General features: G+C 45.6%; 1 protein-coding gene across 1 annotated transcript in view; it reads left to right on the top strand.

Moving 5' to 3' along the window:
* LOC138264554 (UAP56-interacting factor-like) overlaps nt 1-19642 on the top strand; it is a 263113-nt gene that overhangs the window by 50237 nt on the left and 193234 nt on the right. The window contains exon 2 of the mRNA XM_069212551.1: nt 1754-1885. Within this exon, the coding sequence (XP_069068652.1) occupies nt 1754-1885 (132 nt within the window). The remainder of the gene's footprint in view (nt 1-1753; nt 1886-19642) is intronic.

Raw genomic sequence — 19642 nt, 5'->3', positions numbered from 1 at the left:
GCGAGTCGCACCGCGATGTAGGGTTGATTTGTGACCGTGAAAGGGGTCGCAAATCAACCCGCAGTTACCATCCACTTAAAGTGGATGGTAACTCATTCGCAAACAGGAAGGGGTCCCATGGGACCCCTTCCACTTTGTGAATGCTCACAATAATGTTTTTTCAGAGCAGGCATGGACCACTGCCTACTCTGAAAAAAACCGAAACAAAAAGGTTTCGGTATTTTTTTCTATTTGCAGCTCGTTTTCCTTTAAGGAAAACGGGCTGCAAAGAGAAAAAAAAAACTGCTTTATTTAAAAGCAGTCACGGACATGGTGGTCTGCTGTCTCCAGCAGGCCACCATCCCCGTGAGTGCCTAGACTCGCTATGGGGTCGCAAACTGCGACCCACCTCATAAGTATTTATGAGGTGGGTCTTTGCGACCCCATAGCAAGTCGCAGAAGGTGTCTGAGACACCTTTCTGCATACCAATTTGCGAGTTGCAAATTGCGAGTCGGAAGGACTCTCAATTTGCAACTCGCAAATTGGTTTCTACCTACATCTGGCCCATTGATCCTTACTTGATACTCTTCCTGACTGTATACAAAAACAGTGGTATCTTTGGTTTTCTGATCTGTAATATTGACATGCCTGATGGACTCGTTAGGTTTTTGTATAGGCAACATAGAACATGTTGTAGCTGCCCCCTCTGTTCCTTAGACTTGCCCATATGATAGCTGGGTGCTCCAGTTTCATTAAGCCGCTCTCCAATATAATTGTATGTTGAGGAACAGCTGAACTATTACCACACGCAAAGGCAGCTTCTCATGCTGTAGCCTGATATCTAGTTTGGGAGGCAACTTAGGTATTTTGTTTTTAGACTGAAACTGGGTATAAAACCCCAAGGTTTAGTCATGTGAGGAAGACCTTTTGGGCAACACCATACTAGTCAGCGGAGCATTCTCACCCTGAATGACAGTCATAAAAATGTGTGGTCATCAGGATTTAAGGAAAGTTTGTAGGGGTGGGGGTTAGAAGCTGTATATTTCTCCCATATAAGCAAAACCTCAAATGCAGGCTCTTTTTAACTTTCAATATAATGTTATATATTTTATGAATGTTTAAAATTCGTGGTTGTTGTAATCAGTTTTTAATATTTACTATAATTGTAGTGTCTGCCACGGTTTTGGCTAGTGTTAAATACAGAATTGTGAAATATAAACATAGTTGTGTGGTCTTTCAGAGCATGATAATTATTCCTCGTTGATGGACATTTAGGGAGGCAGTGGTGGACTCTTAGCTCGTGCAAGTATGACTCAATTTCCTGTGTTTAAAAAAAACAACAAAAAAACTCCCTTTTAAACCAGAGGTTTTCTTAAGCTTTCTAATAAATCAGCTTGGATTAATAAAACAAATGTTACCTTTAGATAAAAGTTCGGTTTGAAGTTATTTTTGAACGAATTTTTCCTTATTCGTGTATAAATACAGATCTATTATGTTTATGAATTCAGTAAAAATAGCCTTGATGTGCCACTAATATTGTAAGTGACATGCCTTCTGTGCATTTATATAGCCAGAAAACATATCAAAACCAGAGAAATAACTGTTCCTTAAATACATGGTTGCTTAGGGTTATAGTGAACCGAGGTCATTTTAACTAAAAATATGTGTACATGATTTATTGGTGTATGTAACTGCTGGTATTGGACATTGTGAATGAAGCAGATTCGTTTCTACGTTTTTCCTGTTAAAAATATATTTTTTTATTCTGAAAAGATGACATTATACAACTCCACAAGGAAGAGCAAAATGACACATTGCCTGATTTAAACACAATGGACCAACAGAAGAATATCAAGCAGTATACGTTTGGCAGTCAGGAGAACCAGTTTCAACCGAGTTTGCAAGGTATGCATATTTTTTGGATTTCTGTGTATTAACAGTCTTTTTCTGCATGTTTTTGAATAGCATTCCGCATTAATCTATTCTATACATGGAAGAGAAACTTGCAGGAGCTATTTGACTGCTAATAGAATAAATACAAAAACACAGAGTATTGTTACTTCTCCGTGCACTTGGACAAGATGGAGATTGTGTGCTGCTCGCCTTCACTCCTTGTGATAAATTTGCAGTCAAAGTGGAATGTGAACACTTTTTAGTGATCTGCAAGCCCCTTAAGCACTGATGCCTAATGTTTGTCGTAATGCAGCCAACCATTGTTTGGATTCTCATCTCCTATACTCCAGTACTACTGTCATGAGAAATGATCTTCCCCCAATGTTGGCTATCAGTGTATTTTATGTTTGAGCTCATTGACCCGGAGTATGATGGAACAAACACCCCTAATGCGTTAATGCAGTCCATTCTTTATACTGTTGTGGATGTTCACGCTAAGTAAATAAAAGTGAAATGTAGTGTGCTCAACCAGTAGCAGTTGAATTTCTGTTCTTCAACAAACCAGTGTTCTGCTAGGTCACTCGCAGTTCTTTATCCTTCTTGGTAAAGTTTGTCAGCTATCCATGGTATGTTAGTGCAGAAGAAAGATCTTTGTCCTGCTTGTGGGATTTTTTTCTGGACTTATATGATTGAGAGAAGTTGTAGTAGTAATAAGCCACATTCTTTTAAGGGGCTGCATGCAGGTTGTGGTCTGTGATACCGGCCGATTTAGGTGTCTGGTAGTATGAACTATTGTTTTCAAACCATTACATAGTCTTACAGTGCTTTTGGGTCAGCCTGCTTCTTTATAGTGCCTGGGAAGGACTATTTTATCTCCCTACCATTCTTCTATCTTCGTTCGTATGCCCCCACCCTGAACCCTGACTCCTCTTGGCTTTTTAAAAAAAATACTTTTTTACTTTGACCCTTGCTGCGATATCAGTGCGCGGCCATCTCTAAATAGATTATTATTTTTTTATTTTTTTATTTGTTTACTATTTTACAGTGGTGGCCTGTGTGCACGAATGGTGAATACCTTCAAATTACTTTGTTTTACTTTTACATATCCAGCCTAATAACATGAGCGCATCCGCGAAGGACATCCTTGAAGTGGCTTGATTAAAATAAGCCAAACTGCATTCAAAAATGGTCGCTATTGATGTGTGTGCATTCATTCAGCCATCATTCAGCGACATTTATTAAAACCATACAAATGAATTCTAAGATGGCAACCACAGATGTGTGCCTATTCACTGCAACTACGTAAGCTAAAAAAAAAAAAAAAAAGACTTGGAAACACCCATATGCTTTACTTCCAAGAACTGTTGGTTTTCCCAATGCGTGTTTATGCAGTTGTTCAGAATTTCCCCCTGCTGTATATTTTGTTGCACTGTGCGCATGCGTTATTCCCTCAACACAAGACTGTTGCCCAAGCATTCTGAAAATGCTTTTAGCCACATTAAAAAGTGCATTTGTTCTGAATAAAGAATGGTCTGCAACCTTGTTAAACATACGCCTCAATTTTTGTGTGCGTAGGAATGAATATGTTGTATGTAAGGATAAACGGGAAATACTTAGCGATTTATGATTATAACTGTCCTCAAAATAATCGCAAATAAATTATCCAAAATGTTTGGCTTGCTCAGCAGACTAAATGGAAAATACAGAAAATGCTCTAACCTTATTTGGGTTTAATTTTCCTCCATTGTGGTAGTTGGCTACATCTACAATAATAAATCATTGTATTTTAAAATTAAAGTTTAAAATCAAGTTACAGCCTGCGTTATGGTTTTCATGTTGATCAGCGTGGTATGCAAGGGCATTAGGTGAGTAGTGACCAAAGGCAAATTTTTCCAAAAAACATCCTAAAAGGACATGTTTGCTGTTAAAGGTGCTACAGAGTATGCCTTACTCACAACGGTTTATTGCAAGTTTGCTGCTGCAGCGAGATCTCTCTGGAGTTTTGTCATTTGTTTCAATAGATGGACTGGGTAGGAAGAAACTACAATTTCAAACTTAAACATGTGAGTTACACTAGTTTCACATGCATTTTATTTTTCTGCATGTTCTTCGTTGGAAAGAGTATATAGAGTTACCATGACTCTCAACTGATTTTTCTTTTCTGTAATTGAAAGACTATTTTTTTTTTTTGCTTTGGATAGCCGAAATCCAGTTCTTTATGGCAGTGTTGACAGCCAAAGTATATTATAAAGGAAGTTTTAAAATGTCAGCACAGAATACCTTATTATACTATCACATTGATAGCTAGTTTAGAAAAAGCTGTTTGGGTTTCAATGTTTGCTGTTGTATTGACAGTTATAATCTGTCACTCTTGTTAGAGACTAAGTTTTGTCTATCCGTGAATGAAAGCTTTCAGGCTGGTAGTGTCTGTGTGTATAAATATTTATATCTTACAAAGGAAGACACCACACTCCAGGGATCCAATTGAATTCAAAATTACTTAATCGGCACCAGTATCCCACACCAACTCGTTTCAGCTGCAAGTCTTGCTCACTGTATATGAGTCACTTTTTAATTTTCACTTTTATATAGACGCCCAGCTTATCAATTAAGTGGCATTCTGGGAGTCGTAGTGTTTACTCATAAACATGTATTTACATACTTAAATACCATATGAGGCAGTGTAAAACGCATCATTTCATAACCATCATAAGTGTATTCTACAATATGCTGTACAATGGACATTCACTGGCCATAAAACAGAATACTAATATCCGTATCAATGCTTGCGTAGTGCATATCTCAGTCTGTGATTCTTTGTCAGTCCCAATCTTGTATAGTAACTACCAATCATATTCTAGCTCAGGGACGTGCACAGCTACTCACAAAGTTTTTGGTGTCTCTCTATACTTGTACTAGCATAGCATGTTCCAAACTATCTACAGAACATCGTTGCCTCTTAGCTCGGGCTCTGAGAGAGCTGTCGGTGCTTAGGACCACGTATCCCCAGTGATTCATTTCATAGAATTTCACACACACTACCACGTATTGTGAGTCAGGAAAAATGATTTCTTGCAATCAAGCCTGCACAAAGTACCATAATGGACACAAGAGCACAAAGAGCGGAAGTACTCTTTACAAAAGGTAACATGCACACTCCTGAAAAAAATAAAGGGGACTAATCTCAAAGTGGAGAACAGAGCCTGAAATAATTATACAATCAATTGGAGAGAATGCTGAAAAAGGAAATCACAAAGAGTTGGGAGATTTTAACACTAGAAAAATGTGTAGAAGTAGGGAGAGTCCCTGGAGGGCTCTGGATTTTCACCCTTCCCAATCTCCCAGACACAAGGCCAACAATGAGGGAGGAATGGGGACGGAACAGTATGCAATGCTCAAAGAATATGATGTTGATAATAATTAAATATGCGAAAATAGACATTGAAGAAATACATAAATGAAGGAAGTTGAGTCAAAAATACAAGCACTAAAACAGGAGAAAGTAACAAATTAAGGAAGATCATGGAAACTAATCTGTATAAACATGAGGCAGAGATTGAGGCATGCAAACAAAGTTAAGGGTCGATCAGGATTTTTGTTTTTTTATAAACATTTTTTTTGTGGTTTTGTTGAAAGAAAAGAAGGAAGAGGAAGAAAAGGAAGAAGGACATTGTACAGGTAAGGTCTGGCGTAGCCAGCTTAGAGTCCTACTTAAAATGACAATATCTTTTAACCATATTTCAGATCCACAACATTGCTATGCAGTAGTGAAATACACATGCATGTTTGATTCACGGGAGAAGACCCAACCATTTTCCCCACACCTTCTTGTGCTTATGGGGACGGACCCTTGCCTCATAGACTGACTTTTCTTAGTTTGCACACCACCCCTCCCATTTGTTCCTGATTTGGTTTGGGTTGCCTGGAGCATTGGCATTAGCAGCTTATCCTCTTGTGGACTGTATTTCGGCGCCAAGTCTGAGCGGACAAGTGCTTGGTTCTTGCCCAGGACTTGTCTGAGTTGGAGGTATCTGAAGAACTGCATGCGGAGAGTTGAAAGCCAGATTGCAACTCATGAAAGGATCGCATGGTATCCCCCCTCCATACGTCCCCTAGGTGCGAAATGCTCACAAGGTCCCATTTCACAAACACTCCCTGCACAGCCCATTTGCTCAGCCATATGCCGTGCCACAGGGGAGTCTGTTGGGTGATGACATTGTTCCACAGAGTATGTCGCAGTGCTGCTCTCCAAACGAGAAAGACCACTCTGGTCACTGGATCCATGTCTTGGGGGAAGCGGTGAGCCATAAAGAAGATCTAGAATATGTGGAAATCCCAGCAAGTTTAACTCTAACTGATAGGCCGGGTCTGCCCACCTCCCATTAAACCAGTCATGCACCACTAGGATTTGTGTCACCAAGTGGTACAGGTATGGTCATACCCATCCCCCCCATTGTGAAACCCCCCCCCCCCCCCCCCTTGGCAGTGCTGTAGTGCTATCAGGTGTCTCGTGCCTTAACAGAGGAACGAGTTGGTGGTTTTCTCCAGTGCCTGGAACCAGGGACTTGGGATCAAAAATGGGAAATTTTGGAGCCCATACTAAAGGCGTGGCAGGACCATCATTTTATATAAAGCCACTCGGCCCAGGATGTTTAATGACAATGCTTGCCATCTGTATAGATCCGCCTTGGTTCAGGATAATAATAGTGTCAGATTTAGGGTCTATGTGAGTTCCGTAAGGAGGGCCATCCGTATACCAAGGTATTTGAAGCTCAGACAGTGTATGGGCACCACTCATTGCCAATCATAGCAATCTTGTAACAGCGTTAGGGGCACCAACACAGACTTGGGGTTTATTTTGAGCTTGTTGCCTCATCATAACAGCACAGAAGGAGGAAGCTCCTTGGGCCAGTTTCACTGGGTTTCCTCATATAAAACAGAACATCGTCGGCGTACATGGCCACTCTATCTTCAGAGGCTGTTCCCCAGTTCCAACCGCGATACAGTGGGTCTATTCTAATCAGCTGCACCAAAGGTTCAATGGCCATGGCAAAAAGGAGAGGGGGCAGGCGGCAGCCTAGGCGCGTTCCCTGGTGGATAGGAAATATAGAGGATAAGCCACTGTTAAAAACTGCACTCGGCCCGTGTGGTTGGAATATAAGGCCTGGACTAGTTGTTGGAATCTCGGCCCCAAACCTGCACGCTGTAACACTAGGAAGAGGAACACCCAGTCAACAGTGTTGAAGGCCTTTTCAAAGTCAATAAATAGGAGGGCTAGGTTCTGAGGCAGCTGGTGGCACCGAGCTAGGGCCATGTGTAGACGACATATACAGTGCTGCGGTTGGCCATTAATCCACACTGATCTGGATGAATCGGCAACGGTAGCACCCTTTTAAGACGTGAGGCAAGAACTGTGGTGTACATATTCACTTCCCTATTAATCAGAGATATTGGCCTACACCTGGCACATTGCCGCGACGGTGGTTGAGTTTTGGGAAGCACCACAATAGTGGCGACATCCACCCTCTCCTGAAACGAGCCCCGTCGATCCAGTTCCCCATATAAGGCTGCGAGGTGCGGCACCAGGTCGTCCCAGAACACTTTGTAATTTTCTGATGGAAACCCGTCGGGCCCAGGAGTCCTACCCGCCCCCACTGTGGAGATGGCTCCCCCCGATTTCTTCATCTTTTAGAGGTTCGTCGACTATTTTTGTCTCTGCGGGGGGCAATTTGGGGAGGGGAATATCTGTTAAAAATTGGCAGGCATGATCTGAATCCATCACCACAGAGGCCTGATACAGTACCCTTTAATATGATGCGAACACGTCTGCCACAGCTTGGAGCTTGGAGACAGGTTCTCCGTGCGTGTCAAAGATTTTGGCGATAATTCTAGAGGATTGATGATGTGAAGCCAACCAGTACAGCAGCTTCCCATTTTTGTCTTCCCTTCCTGGCATTGGCCGCTTGCCAAAGGTGTTTAGCCGCCTCCAGAGAGTGGTCATGGATCTGTAGGAGCTGTCTGGCCACCACTTCACTTGGTCGCGCACTCTGTTCCGCCTTTAGGTGGACGGCCCGGGCCTCCAGCTGAGTAATGCGAAGGGTCTGGCAACGCTCTTGGGAGCGGACAAGGCTCCTGGCCGTCCCCCATTTCCCCGCCTTACCTGCTGCCCAGAGGACCCCCGGTAATGCAACAGAATCCCCATTGAGGGAGAAGTCTTCCTGGAGTGCCTGCTCCAGCTATTGGCTATAAGGGTTGTGCTGGAGAGACCACGCATTCATTCGTTACTTAGGGCAGACTAACGCCTGGGTGGGCCCATAATAAACCGGAGTGGCGCATGGTCAGATATCCCACGCAGTAGAATTTCAATGTGCGTGAGCTGGCGGCAGTCTGTGGTCGGCAATAACGCAAGGTCAATTCTAGACTGCGTATGATGAGTTGCCGAAGTGTGCGTAAAGTGACGATGCCGTGGGTGCCACACCGTCCATGCATTGCATAGCTGTAGTAAGTTGGCTCTGTATATACTATTTAAAAGTAAGAAATAGTGTGCACAGAGTCAAAGGGTTCCCCTTAGAGGTAAGATAGAGGCAAAAGTAGATAATTCTAATGCTCTATTTTGTGGTAGTGTGGTCGAGCAGTAGGCTTATCAGAGGGTAGTGTTAAGCATTTGTTGTATGCACACATGCAATAAATGAGGAACACACACACTCAAAGACTTACTCCAGGCCAATAGGTTTTTATATTGAAAAATATATTTTCTTAGTTTATTTTAAGAACCACAGGTTCAAGATTTACATTAAACACTTTAAATGTACGGTACTTCACTTAGATACTTTAGGAACTTTGAATGAAAACAATATCATGTACAGTCTTTGTAAAAATGGCAAAAAGCTATTTTAAAAGTGGACACAGTGCAAAAATCAACAGTCCCTGATTGAGGTAAGCAAAGGTTAGATTAGGAGGTAAGTAAAACACTTACAGGTCTCAGTCCTGGGTCACAGGCAGCCCACCATTGGGGGTTCAAGGCAACCCCAAAGTTACCACACCAGCAGCTCAGGGTCGGTCAGGTGCAGAGGTCAAAGAGGTACCCAAAACACACACAGGTGCCTAAGGGGAACAGGGGGGGACTCTGGTTCCAGTTTGCCAGCAGGTAAGTATCTGCGTCCTCGGGGGCAGACCAGGGGGGTTTTGTAGAGCACTGGGGGGGGACACAAGTAGGTAAACAAAACACACCCTCAGCGGCACAGGGGCGGCCAGGTGCAGTATGCAAAGCAGGCGACGGGTTTCAGGTAGGAAACAATGGAGGGACCCGGGGGTCACTCTAGCGGTGCAGGCAGGCAGAGGAGGGGCTTCTCGGGACAGCCACCACCTGGGCTAGGCAGAGGGTCGCCTGGGGGTCACTCCTGCGTCAAAGTTCGGATCCTTCAGGTCCTGAGGGCTGCGGGTGCACAGTTGGTTCCAGGCGTTGGGTCCCTTGTTACAGGCAGTCGCGGTCAGGAGGATCCTCCGGATTCTCTCTGCAGGTGTCGCTGTGGGGGCTCAGGGGAGTCGTCTCTGGTTACTCACGGGCTCACAGTCGCCGGGGAGTCCTCCCTGAGGTGTTGGTTTTCTGCAGGTCGAGCCGGGGGCGTCTGGTGCAGAGTGTAGAGTCTCACGCTTCCAGCGGGAAACGTGAAGTCCTTGGAAGTTGCTTCTTTGTTGCAAAGAAGTAGCTGGTTTTGAACAGGGACGCTGTTCACGGGAGATTTTTGGTCCTGTAGTCCAGGCAGTCGTCTGAGGCTTCAGAGGTCGCTGGTCCCTGTCGGATGCGTCGCTGGAGCAGGTTTTCGAAGTTGGAGACAGGCTGGTAGGGCTGGGGCCAAATCAGTTGTCGTCTTCCTCCTTCTCTGCAGGCTTGTAGGTCAGCAGTCCTTCTTTCTTCAGGTTGCAGGAATCTGATTTCCTGGGATCTGGGGTGCCCCTAAATACTGCATTTAGGGGTGTGTTTAGGTCTGGGAGGGCAGTAGCCAATGACTACTGTCCTAGAGGGTGGCTACATCCTCTTTGTGCCTCCTCCCTGTGGGGAGGGGGGCACATCCCTAATCCTATTGGGGGAATCCTCCAAACTCAAAATGGAGGATTTCTCAAGGTAGGGGTCACCTCATCTCAGGACACCTTAGGGGCTGTCCTGACTGGTGGGTGACTCCTCCCTGTTTTTCTCATTATCTCCTCCAGCCTTGCCGCCAAAAGTGGGGGCAGTGGCCGGAGGGGCGGGCATCTCCACTAGCTGGGATGCCCTGGGGCGCTTTAACAAAAGGAGTGAGCCTTTGAGGCTCACCGCCAGGTGTTATAGTTCCTGCAGGGGGAGGTGAGAAGCACCTCCACCCAGTACAAGCTTTGTTCCTGGCCACAGAGTGACAAAGGCACTCTTCCCCATGTGTCCAGAAACATGTCTGGTGTGTGGCAGGCTGGCAGATACTGGTCAGCCTACACTAGAAGTCGGGTAGGTATTCAGGGGGCATCTCTAAGATGCCCTCTGGGTGTATGTTACAATAAATGCACACTGCCATCAGTGTGCATTTATTGTGCTGAGAAGTTTGATACCAAACTTCCCAGTTTTCAGTGTAGCCATTATGGAACTGTGGAGTTTGTGTCACCCAGACCATATACTCTTATGGCTACCCTGCACTTACAATGTCTAAGGTTTGGCTTAGACACTGTAGGGGCATAGTGCTCATGCACATATTCCCTCACCCTTACACTATAGTGCACCCTGCCTTAGGGCTGTAAGGCCTGCTAGAGGGGTGACTTACCTATGCTATAGGCAGTCTGAGGTTGGCATGGCACTCTGAGGGGAGTGACATGTCGACTTAGTCATTTTCTCCCCACCAGCACACACAAGCTGTGAGGCAGTGTGCATGTGCTGAGTGAGGAGTCCCCAGGGTGGCATAAGACATGCTGCAGCCCTTAGGGACCTTCCCTGGCATCATGGCCCTTGGTACCAGGGGTACCAGTTACAAGGGACTTGCCTGAGTGCCAGGGTTGTGCCAGTTGTGGAGACAAAGGTACAGTTTATTGAAAGAACACTGGTGCTGGGGCCTGGTTAGCAGGGTCCCAGCACACTTTGAAATCATAACTTAGCATCAGCAAAGGCAAAAAGTTAGGGGGTAACCATGCCAAGGAGGCATTTCCTTACAATGGCCCTGTAGTCGCCGGCCACCCTGACAATCTGGCTGCCTTGGCCTGCCTGTGGGCAGATGGTGACCCTGTCAGGTCCAGCCCGGGGATGAGAACTGCATTGAAGTCTCCCCCCAACATATTGGCTCCCCAAGGTAGATCTATGAGCATGTTGGTAAGATTGTTTAGAGTCCAACATACTGTCACCGGCGGGGCTTATATGCTAATGACATTGATCGTGAGGCCCCCAGCTTTCCCAATCGGCCACATACCCCCCCTGTGGATCCCTCCACAATTGGGTAACCACCATAGGAAATGAGCGGTGGAGCAGTATCGCTACGCACCTCGAGCCACGCACAAACCCGGCCTGGGATACCCTGTCAAAGCCCTTATGGGTTAGCGGTCTCCTTGGAGATGAGTCTCTTGCAGCATAAGCATGTCAGGCCGGTGGTGGTGGACATATGAGAGTACAGCTGCACGTTTGATCTTATCTGGAAGACTTGTATGTTCCATGAGATAATATGTAACGGCCCCATTTTGTCTGCGGGTGTATGCCCATCGGAGTTCTACCCTGAGGTCCTCCCTCAATCGTGTAAGCACAGTGTCTTGGTGTGTGTTGTACTCTCCGTTGTACAGCTGCTTATGCCAACCTCCCTGTGCATTTGTGAGTAACAGCGAACAAACAATGAACTTAAACAACAACAAGCACCTTGTTACATGGCCTGAACCCCAATACCCCCCAACTCCCATCCCGCCTCATACTTCTCCCAAGAAGCATCTGTCGCCCTTATAAAACGTCTCACTCTCAAACACAGTGAGTTTTAAACCCTCGATTGGGCAGTGGTGGACCCCTCCATAGCGTTGGATTAAAGAGTGTTGGATACTAGGCACTTATAGTGCAGTGTATGTTGAGTATAAGCGTTACTCACCCTTTCCTCCCTCCTCTCCCAATTGAATTTACAGCACCGGCCTTCGGGACAGGTCGGAGTTACCAGCTGTTTCCAAGCGCTCAGGTGTCAGCCCCTTTGTCTGCAGCTCCTCCTCCGCTCCTCCTGTGCAGTTGCTTACCGATTGCTCTGGTTGGGTCCCTGACATGGTACCCATTGATGGGGGTCCTACGGGGGAGCCGGAGCGCAAGCCCCACTCTGCCCTGTGTCTCCTGGAGCGCAAACTTTGCCGCGGTCGTGGCAGCCGTCTCCACTGACTATCCATCCCGAGTCCGCTGCTGGCCTCCACATGGGGGGGCCCAGAAGTGAGTCTATGGTTATCCATGTCCATGTTGCCGTAGGGTTCTCGAAAAAATAGCTCTTATTGTTATGCACCACTCGGAGCCTCGCAGGAAAAAGAAGGTGGTAGGGTGTCTCCATCGCTCTGTTTCTGCTTGACTTCTGTGTAGGATCAGCGTTGCAATTGAATATCTCTTGTGTAATCTGGAAATACAAGGACCTTTGCTTCGTCGTAGCACAGATCGCCTTTGGAGCGCGCCTCCCGTAGTACTGCATCTCGGTCTTTAAAATTGAAGAATCGAAGTATCACCGGTCTTGGCAGGGAGCCTGGTGGCTCTGTGGGCTCGCTCAATGACGAACCATGGTGTAAGGTGGTCTCCAGGCATCCAGGATCTAAACCAATCCGCCATGAAAGATGCTAGAGAGGAGGCCGCTGTGTTTTCTGGAAGGCGTATGATTCGAAGATTATTGCGCCTGGATCTGTTTTCAACGTCTTCTGCCCTACGATGTAGTTCTGATGTACAGGCCAATAGGCTGGACACTTGTGTTTTCAAGGCGACCAGCTCATCTTCCATGGCAGATATTATCAATTCTGCTTCCGTGATCGGAGCAGTTGCATTGTGGAGATCCTGGTGCACTAGTGCCACATCTACTCTGACCTCCCCAATTTTGGCTTCCACTGCAGCCTGGGACGTTTGGTGAGCTTGAAAAATGGTTTCCGGGTTGGCAGTGGGCACTGATTTCCCACCAGAGCCGCCCGGTGTCAGATCTCCGACATAAGTTGCGTTGGAGCCAGTAGCAAATTGATCTATGCGCGTTTGGGCCGAGGTGGCAGTGCCGTCTTGTCCTTGCCCTTTATGGCTCTTGTAATCTACAGTTATCTCTGCAGCAGACACCGCTGGGCCCACACCAGGCCCGCACCCCCCACAGCATGGTCAGCTGGGATCTCTGCCACCGGACCCCAGGCCTCGTCGAGATCCAGTGCGCCTCTACACTGGCTTGCTTGTAGGCGGGGAGGCCGTGCACCGCGTTTCCTCTCTGGGCCCCCAAGAACATTTCAAAGAGGGGGTGTTGGAGGGGGGTATTGGGAGGGGGGGGTCCCAGCATCTGCTCTCTTTTCCTCAGGCCTTTCGCACATGCCTGGCCCGGCCGGCAAGTTCTGGGGCCTGTGGTGCATCCCGAGCTCCTCGCTCTGTTTCCGCCCGCCGCCACACCTTGCTGCTCCCGCCACCCCACCTTCTGCTCGCCGCTAGACGCCACCCAGGTTGCTTTTCCTGCTGGGCGGCCTCCGATCTCTTGCAGCGGTGGGGAGGAAGTTACCTCTCCTGCTCTCTGGGGCCGCTGATGCCTCAGTCCAGTCGTCTGTCATGCACCCTGCCGCCATTTTAGGTGTGGCCTGCGCCACATCTCCCCGCTGCACGTTTGGTCCCCCGGGACCCTGTTTTTCCGCTAGGACGCACCGGAGGCGGCAGACAGTCTCCCGGCACCTGCCCCTCCTGTGAGAAAGGCTAAGATGAGCTCTGCCTGAAACAGATGACGGAGGGGCCCGGAGCACTATGAAAGTACGACCGCCATCTTGACGCTTTGACCATGGCCCAAGGTTGATCAGGATTATGCAAATGAAGAATCCTAACATTTGCAAAAAGGTTTGAACGTGTGAAAAAACAACACTGTTCAGGTCAAGTCAGAGGTCACTGTATCACCCAGTGGCACAATGAGCAAATCAGATGCAGAACTAAGTAAAAGAGAAGGAGCATCATGGCCTGCTATTAAAACAACTTTTTTGAGAAGAAATGAATTTGATTTACATAGACCAGTGATCACCCAGAGGAAAAGGAAGGGGACGAGGTTGAGGAAGAAGTCAATCACTAAGTAGTTAAAAAAAAAAAACAAAAAAAAAACAAGGAGCGGGAGGAAAAAGAAAATACCAGCTGCGCAGCCAACTGAAGAATTAATGAACCGCATGATGGATAACAGAGAAGAGAACTTAGTGGTGAATCTTTCCAGCTACCAACTCAACAATGAGGAGACAAAGCTGCTAAATAAGGGACTTACATTTTGTCCAGAGAGACATTTCAATTATATAGAAACCAAGACTGATGTCTTTGAGTTTCTGTGTGAGGTGAAACTAACCAAGTACTTCTCCAAAAAATCTCCCAAACACAAATGTCCAGGTAGTGAACAGATTGAGGACACAGAATTATTAATTGAACAGAAAATAGATTTAAAAACTACGTATGATCTCATACACAATATCGATACTGATATTACTGTGCTTTGTCTGGTAAATAGCCATTGTACAGCATGTAGTCGAACTAACTTATGCTTATGAAATTATGTTTTACACTGCCTCATATGGTACTTCAGTATGTAAATATATGTTTGAGTAAACACTACAACTTCCATAATTCCACTTAATGGATAAGTTGGGTGTCTGTATAAAAGTGAAAATTAAAAAGGGGCTCACATACCTTGAGCAAGACATGTAGTTGAAATATGTTGGTGTGGGATATCAGTGCTGATTAAAGTAATTTTGGATACCATTGGAGTGCGGCATCTTCCTTGATCAGCGATATTGCTGGAAAAAGGTCTCTGTCCAATGCCAGCAAGTGTAAGTGAAAGCGCTGTGTGTGTGTGTGTTGTGTGTGTGTGTGTGTGTATATATATATATATATATATCTGTTTGGATTGTTGCAAAAGTTAGGAAATTTGAAGTTTTCCTTTTGAATTTCTTCAAGAATGGCAGTGGCAGAATAGCAGCCCTACGACTTCCTTGGCCAAATCGGCTTCTTGAAGGCCCAGCCTGTCTCCCTCATGGATCTAGATACTAGTGTAATAATATTGGTCATCCCTGTGCGTGGCTCTTGGATACCAGTTCACCAGAAAACACATTCCCCAGTGCTAAATCTCAATGAAGCCCATAATAAGAGGTGTGGTAGCATACCTTCCAAACCTGAGCTGAACCCACTTTAAAACCTGAAATTATTTTGGAAGGTTATTGAATGAAGACGGTAGAAAGAAGAATAAAAATCGTAACAAGGAAAATAGAGTATTTAGTGGATATGGTCCAAAGTCACTGAAAACTGTAATAGACCTTTTAATTATTCAAGAATTAGTACAAACGTTTAACCCCATTATCCAGACAATACATAGACAATACACGTCTTGTTGGATATATTTTTATTCCACAACCAGTTTTTTTCAATCCCTTGTAAGGTAATTAACATTTTCTTCCTCTTTTCATTTGCAACCTATTTACTAGAGAACCAACACCTTTACAAAGGGTAAGAACCTTCTTTTAAATCATGCTGTTGAAATTTACTAGGTCTGTCTAATTTACAGCATGTCGGCAACACAGTGATCACTGTGCCATTGATTCCTTCTTTGACTACCATGGATTCTTTTGTCTCCCCAAGGTAGTCTGTAAGGGAATCAGTTATATGGCCTCAATTGTCCTCTAGCTCTGTACACCTTTTTTGTGATGTTTTCACTAGATTATTTGTCACCCTGTTAGAAAAACAAGGAGCCGCATTCAGTACCAGATTTTTTTTCCGTTTATTTGCTTATTTATTTTTTGTGGAAATCCTTGTATTCCTAATGTAAGTGCAGGGATTGTTCTATTTAGACAGTTTTTCCTTGTGGCGACTGAGAACAAAAAAACAAAAATTAGGTTACTGGTTGAAGGGTCAGGGTGAAACCCTACTCCAGCGCCAACCAAAATCCTTGTTTGGGTGGAGCATCAAGCAGTCGGGTCTCAACTTGAAGAAAGATGGGCAACTGAAATTACGGGACACAGGGACTCCAGTCCCATTGTCTTGAAGTTGTATTAAAAAATATATATATAATGGGGTATGGTAAGGATATCCTGCCTCCTGTCACTTGTGCAAGAGATCTAGCGATTTCTTTTTAATTTTGTTTATTTGTACAGTGGGACCCAATGTGCCTCTCCTGTAGGGTACCACAGAACTTCTGCAGCACCGCCATTCACGGGGCATCCCTCTGATACACTAGAACTGCACAAGCTTCTGTAAGTAAACGTTACATGGTCCTGTGGTTGCACGTAGTTGACGCTTCTAAGGCGGTCCTGTGAGGGTCCCACAAAAAAACATTAAGAAAGAAAGAAAAATGTGGGGTGGGTGTCTGTGGAGGGTTGGGTGCACTCCAGGCTATTTTGGTCAATTCTACATAGAGCACAGCCGTCTGCCTATGGGAGATGGGATCTGAGCGGGTGGGGAGGGGGGTTGAATGTAGGACTTGGGGCTGTGTGAAGCCAGCGGATGTGGCCTTTCAAAGCTTTAGATCCCTGTTACAGACATTTGGAGGGCAGCAATGTAGGTTAGGTATATGCTTTTTGTAAACCTCACTCCTTACAGGAATTGTATCGTAATGATGCAGCTTTCCGCTAGTAAATTCTGCACAATTGTTTGCTTGATTCCGAGTTGGATAGAGGTGGACTTCCTTCTCCAGAGTGTCACTTTTGTCAAATAGTTGTGAAGTATTTCATTCCCAACACAAGTTTAGGAAACACATTTTTTGTCCTTTTGTGAAGCCCTACTAATTTCTAACCAATTGTGAACCTGGGGAGTGAGTACCAGCATCATTATGTAGGTAGTGAGTGAGAAATTAGTTTATTGGGTAATTAAAATCATAAACAAGCACAAATCGAAGATCTTAAAATATACCTCCAATAAAATCCTTGATTAGACATAGGTGATAAGGATCATAGAGTCATGGTTTAGCAAAGCTATGGGGCCTGCTATTCAATATCCATCCAGCTTCAACCTAGTCACTCTGCAAATAGTGTTGTTTAACTACGTAAGGTTAGACAGAGCCTCTCACGATTTAGGTGATACACAATATACCTAAAATTGCATTATACAAGGATTGCCTCTAGGGCAGGCATAACCAATCATACATAAAGTGCCATTATATAGTTAATTGGTTCTATTTTCCATCAGTCGGATATTGCAGCACTTTTCTTTTAATCAACGTAATAGCTATCCATTCTACTTTGCAGCTCCAGGGCTTTTGTAGTCTAAAGTAGCCTCGCTAACATGCTACTCTGCAGCTTTGTTTAGGGAGGAGACTAGCCTATCCCACCTAACATTAAGTATCTGATTAGGAGTTTGGCCATTCGAACTTCCGACTGGGCGGTTGCCGCCATATTGGCACATTGGTCCCTGCCAGATCCATTAAGAGTTTCTTGCTAGGTTGGCAGGCAGAAACCTAGGTTTTGGGCCAACAGCCTAGCAGGAAACAGGCTACAGCATGGTCTCCGGCTTGTAATCGAGCCGACGCCAATGCTGTAGCCAGCAGGGTGGACCAGCACCAAAGCAGCACAGCAGACAGTGAACATTGCGATGGTGCTGGGTGGGGGTCCCTGCACTGCCCATGCCAAGTGCATGGGCAGTGTAGGGGCCCTCCTGTGGGTCCCCCCACACCTGTTCTCTGCCAGCCTTTTCGAGGTTGTGATCTGCACCACTGCCAGATCACCGGGATCCAAGAACCTGAAGGAGCTGGCGGTTCGCTGGCAAGCAGACCACCAGGGTTGTGTGCTGGTTGGACGACTGCATAGGCCGCAGTCCAGACAGCTATACTCATTATGAGGCCCTAAGTGTCTAAGCACAAAATACATTTTGTCTTATCTGCTACACCCAGTTGACCAATATCTAATAGCTTTTCTCCTAAACTGAGCATATAATTCTGTTTTATTAGTCTTAGGCCCTCATTATGACATTGGCGGTAACTGCCGCCTGCCGCCACAGCGACGGCCGTTAACACACTGTCGCCGTGGCTACCAGCCGTCCACGCGTATTATGACCGTTGACGGTATTCCACCAGAAGGCTGGCTGAATACCGCTGACGGTCATGGTGGCGGACGGTGGTAAGGTGGCGCTGCTGTCAGCAGCACCGCCACGCGAGCAAAACACCGCCGACCGTATCATGAGCATTGATATAGCCTGGCGGTGTTTTTCTGGCAGACGCTGCTGCTGACAGCTGCGCTGCGCCCTGTCTCCAGCCAGAGGACCCCCTGCAAGCAGGTACGTCGGGTGCTCCAATAGGAGATGGGGTGGGAGGTGTTGTGTTGTGTGTGTGTGTGGGGGGTGTTTGTTTTGGTATGCGTGCATGCGGGTGTGAGTCACGTTGAATGAGTGCGTGAATGACTGAATATAAGTGTACGTGTATGTTGTGTGTAGTGAATTTGTGTGTGCGCCAAAGTATGTTGGTGTATGTTGCGGTGTGTGGGAATGTATGTGTGCATGCATGGGTGGATGTGGCTATGCGTGTGTGTATGAGTTTATATGTGCGCGTGTGGGTGTGTAAATGTGTGGGGGGCGGGAGGGGGAGGGTGGGGATAGGATTTGGAAGGGGGGCGGGTGCGACCTCTATCAGTGCCAGGGAAGGAATTCCCTGGTACTGATAGTGCCTACCGCCATGGTTTTCTTGGCAGTACGCTTGCCACGAAAACCATGGTGGTAGACGGGGTCATAATCCCGAGGGTGGCATTGTGACCAAAGTCTCCAGCCCAGTGGCTGTTACCACTCTGGCAGTCAGTGTGTTAAAGTGGCTGTCTGTGTTGGCAGTTTCCACTGTGGTCATAATTCCATTTTTTTTTACCGCCGGCATGTTGGCGGTGTTCGCACCGACCGTCAGGGTTGTAATGAGGGCCTTAGTTCTCAATCACAGCTTTTTTAAAGTATGTGATAGATAAGGTATAATGAATATATAAACAGAGGTTTGTATTACGTCGCAGAGAGGCTACCCCATGCTGTATATAATTGCATAATCTCAGGTTGATTCTGCATATTTGTTTTCCGCAAACCAAGGCATGTTTATGCTTTTCAATACTAGGGCTGCTAATTTACTTCCCTGCCATATTTCATTCAAATAACAAGGTTTTGTGACATAAGTTTCATAGTATTTGAACCTAAAGATCACTTTTTGTTTTATTAATTACAGGTTAGTGTAGGCTTCCCTGTTGCTCTGCCTCTCTTTTTTTGGGATATAATTATTTGGCTAGTTAGATATTGTGTTCTCTGTCAGTATTTGATTAATCATTCGTCTTTTTGTCTTGAATGAATTTCAGTTACTGTGACATCCCGAAAAGGGTGATTGATTATTTAGAATGCTTCCAGTTAAAACCTGACAGAGTAGCTCTTCCCTTACCTGTTTTTTGACAATACTGGTAAGGGTGGGCATGTATAAGTCCTGTACCAAACTTTTCAAGGAATTGCTCAATAGGGGGTCAAATTGTGTGTTCAAAACATATTTAGATTGTCTTGCCACCAAATACACTACTAATTGAAATATTGTTCAGTACGCTATGGTAAGCAGTTGACACTATTAAAGATAGCCTATGTGAGAGATTAAGTATGTGTGCATAACTGGA

Source organism: Pleurodeles waltl, chromosome 2_1, assembly GCF_031143425.1.
Source record: "Pleurodeles waltl isolate 20211129_DDA chromosome 2_1, aPleWal1.hap1.20221129, whole genome shotgun sequence".
In the NCBI taxonomy this organism is placed as follows: Eukaryota; Metazoa; Chordata; class Amphibia; order Caudata; family Salamandridae; genus Pleurodeles; species Pleurodeles waltl.
The sequence above is the reverse complement of the archived record's forward strand: the minus strand, read 5'-3'. Positions and strand labels throughout refer to the sequence as shown.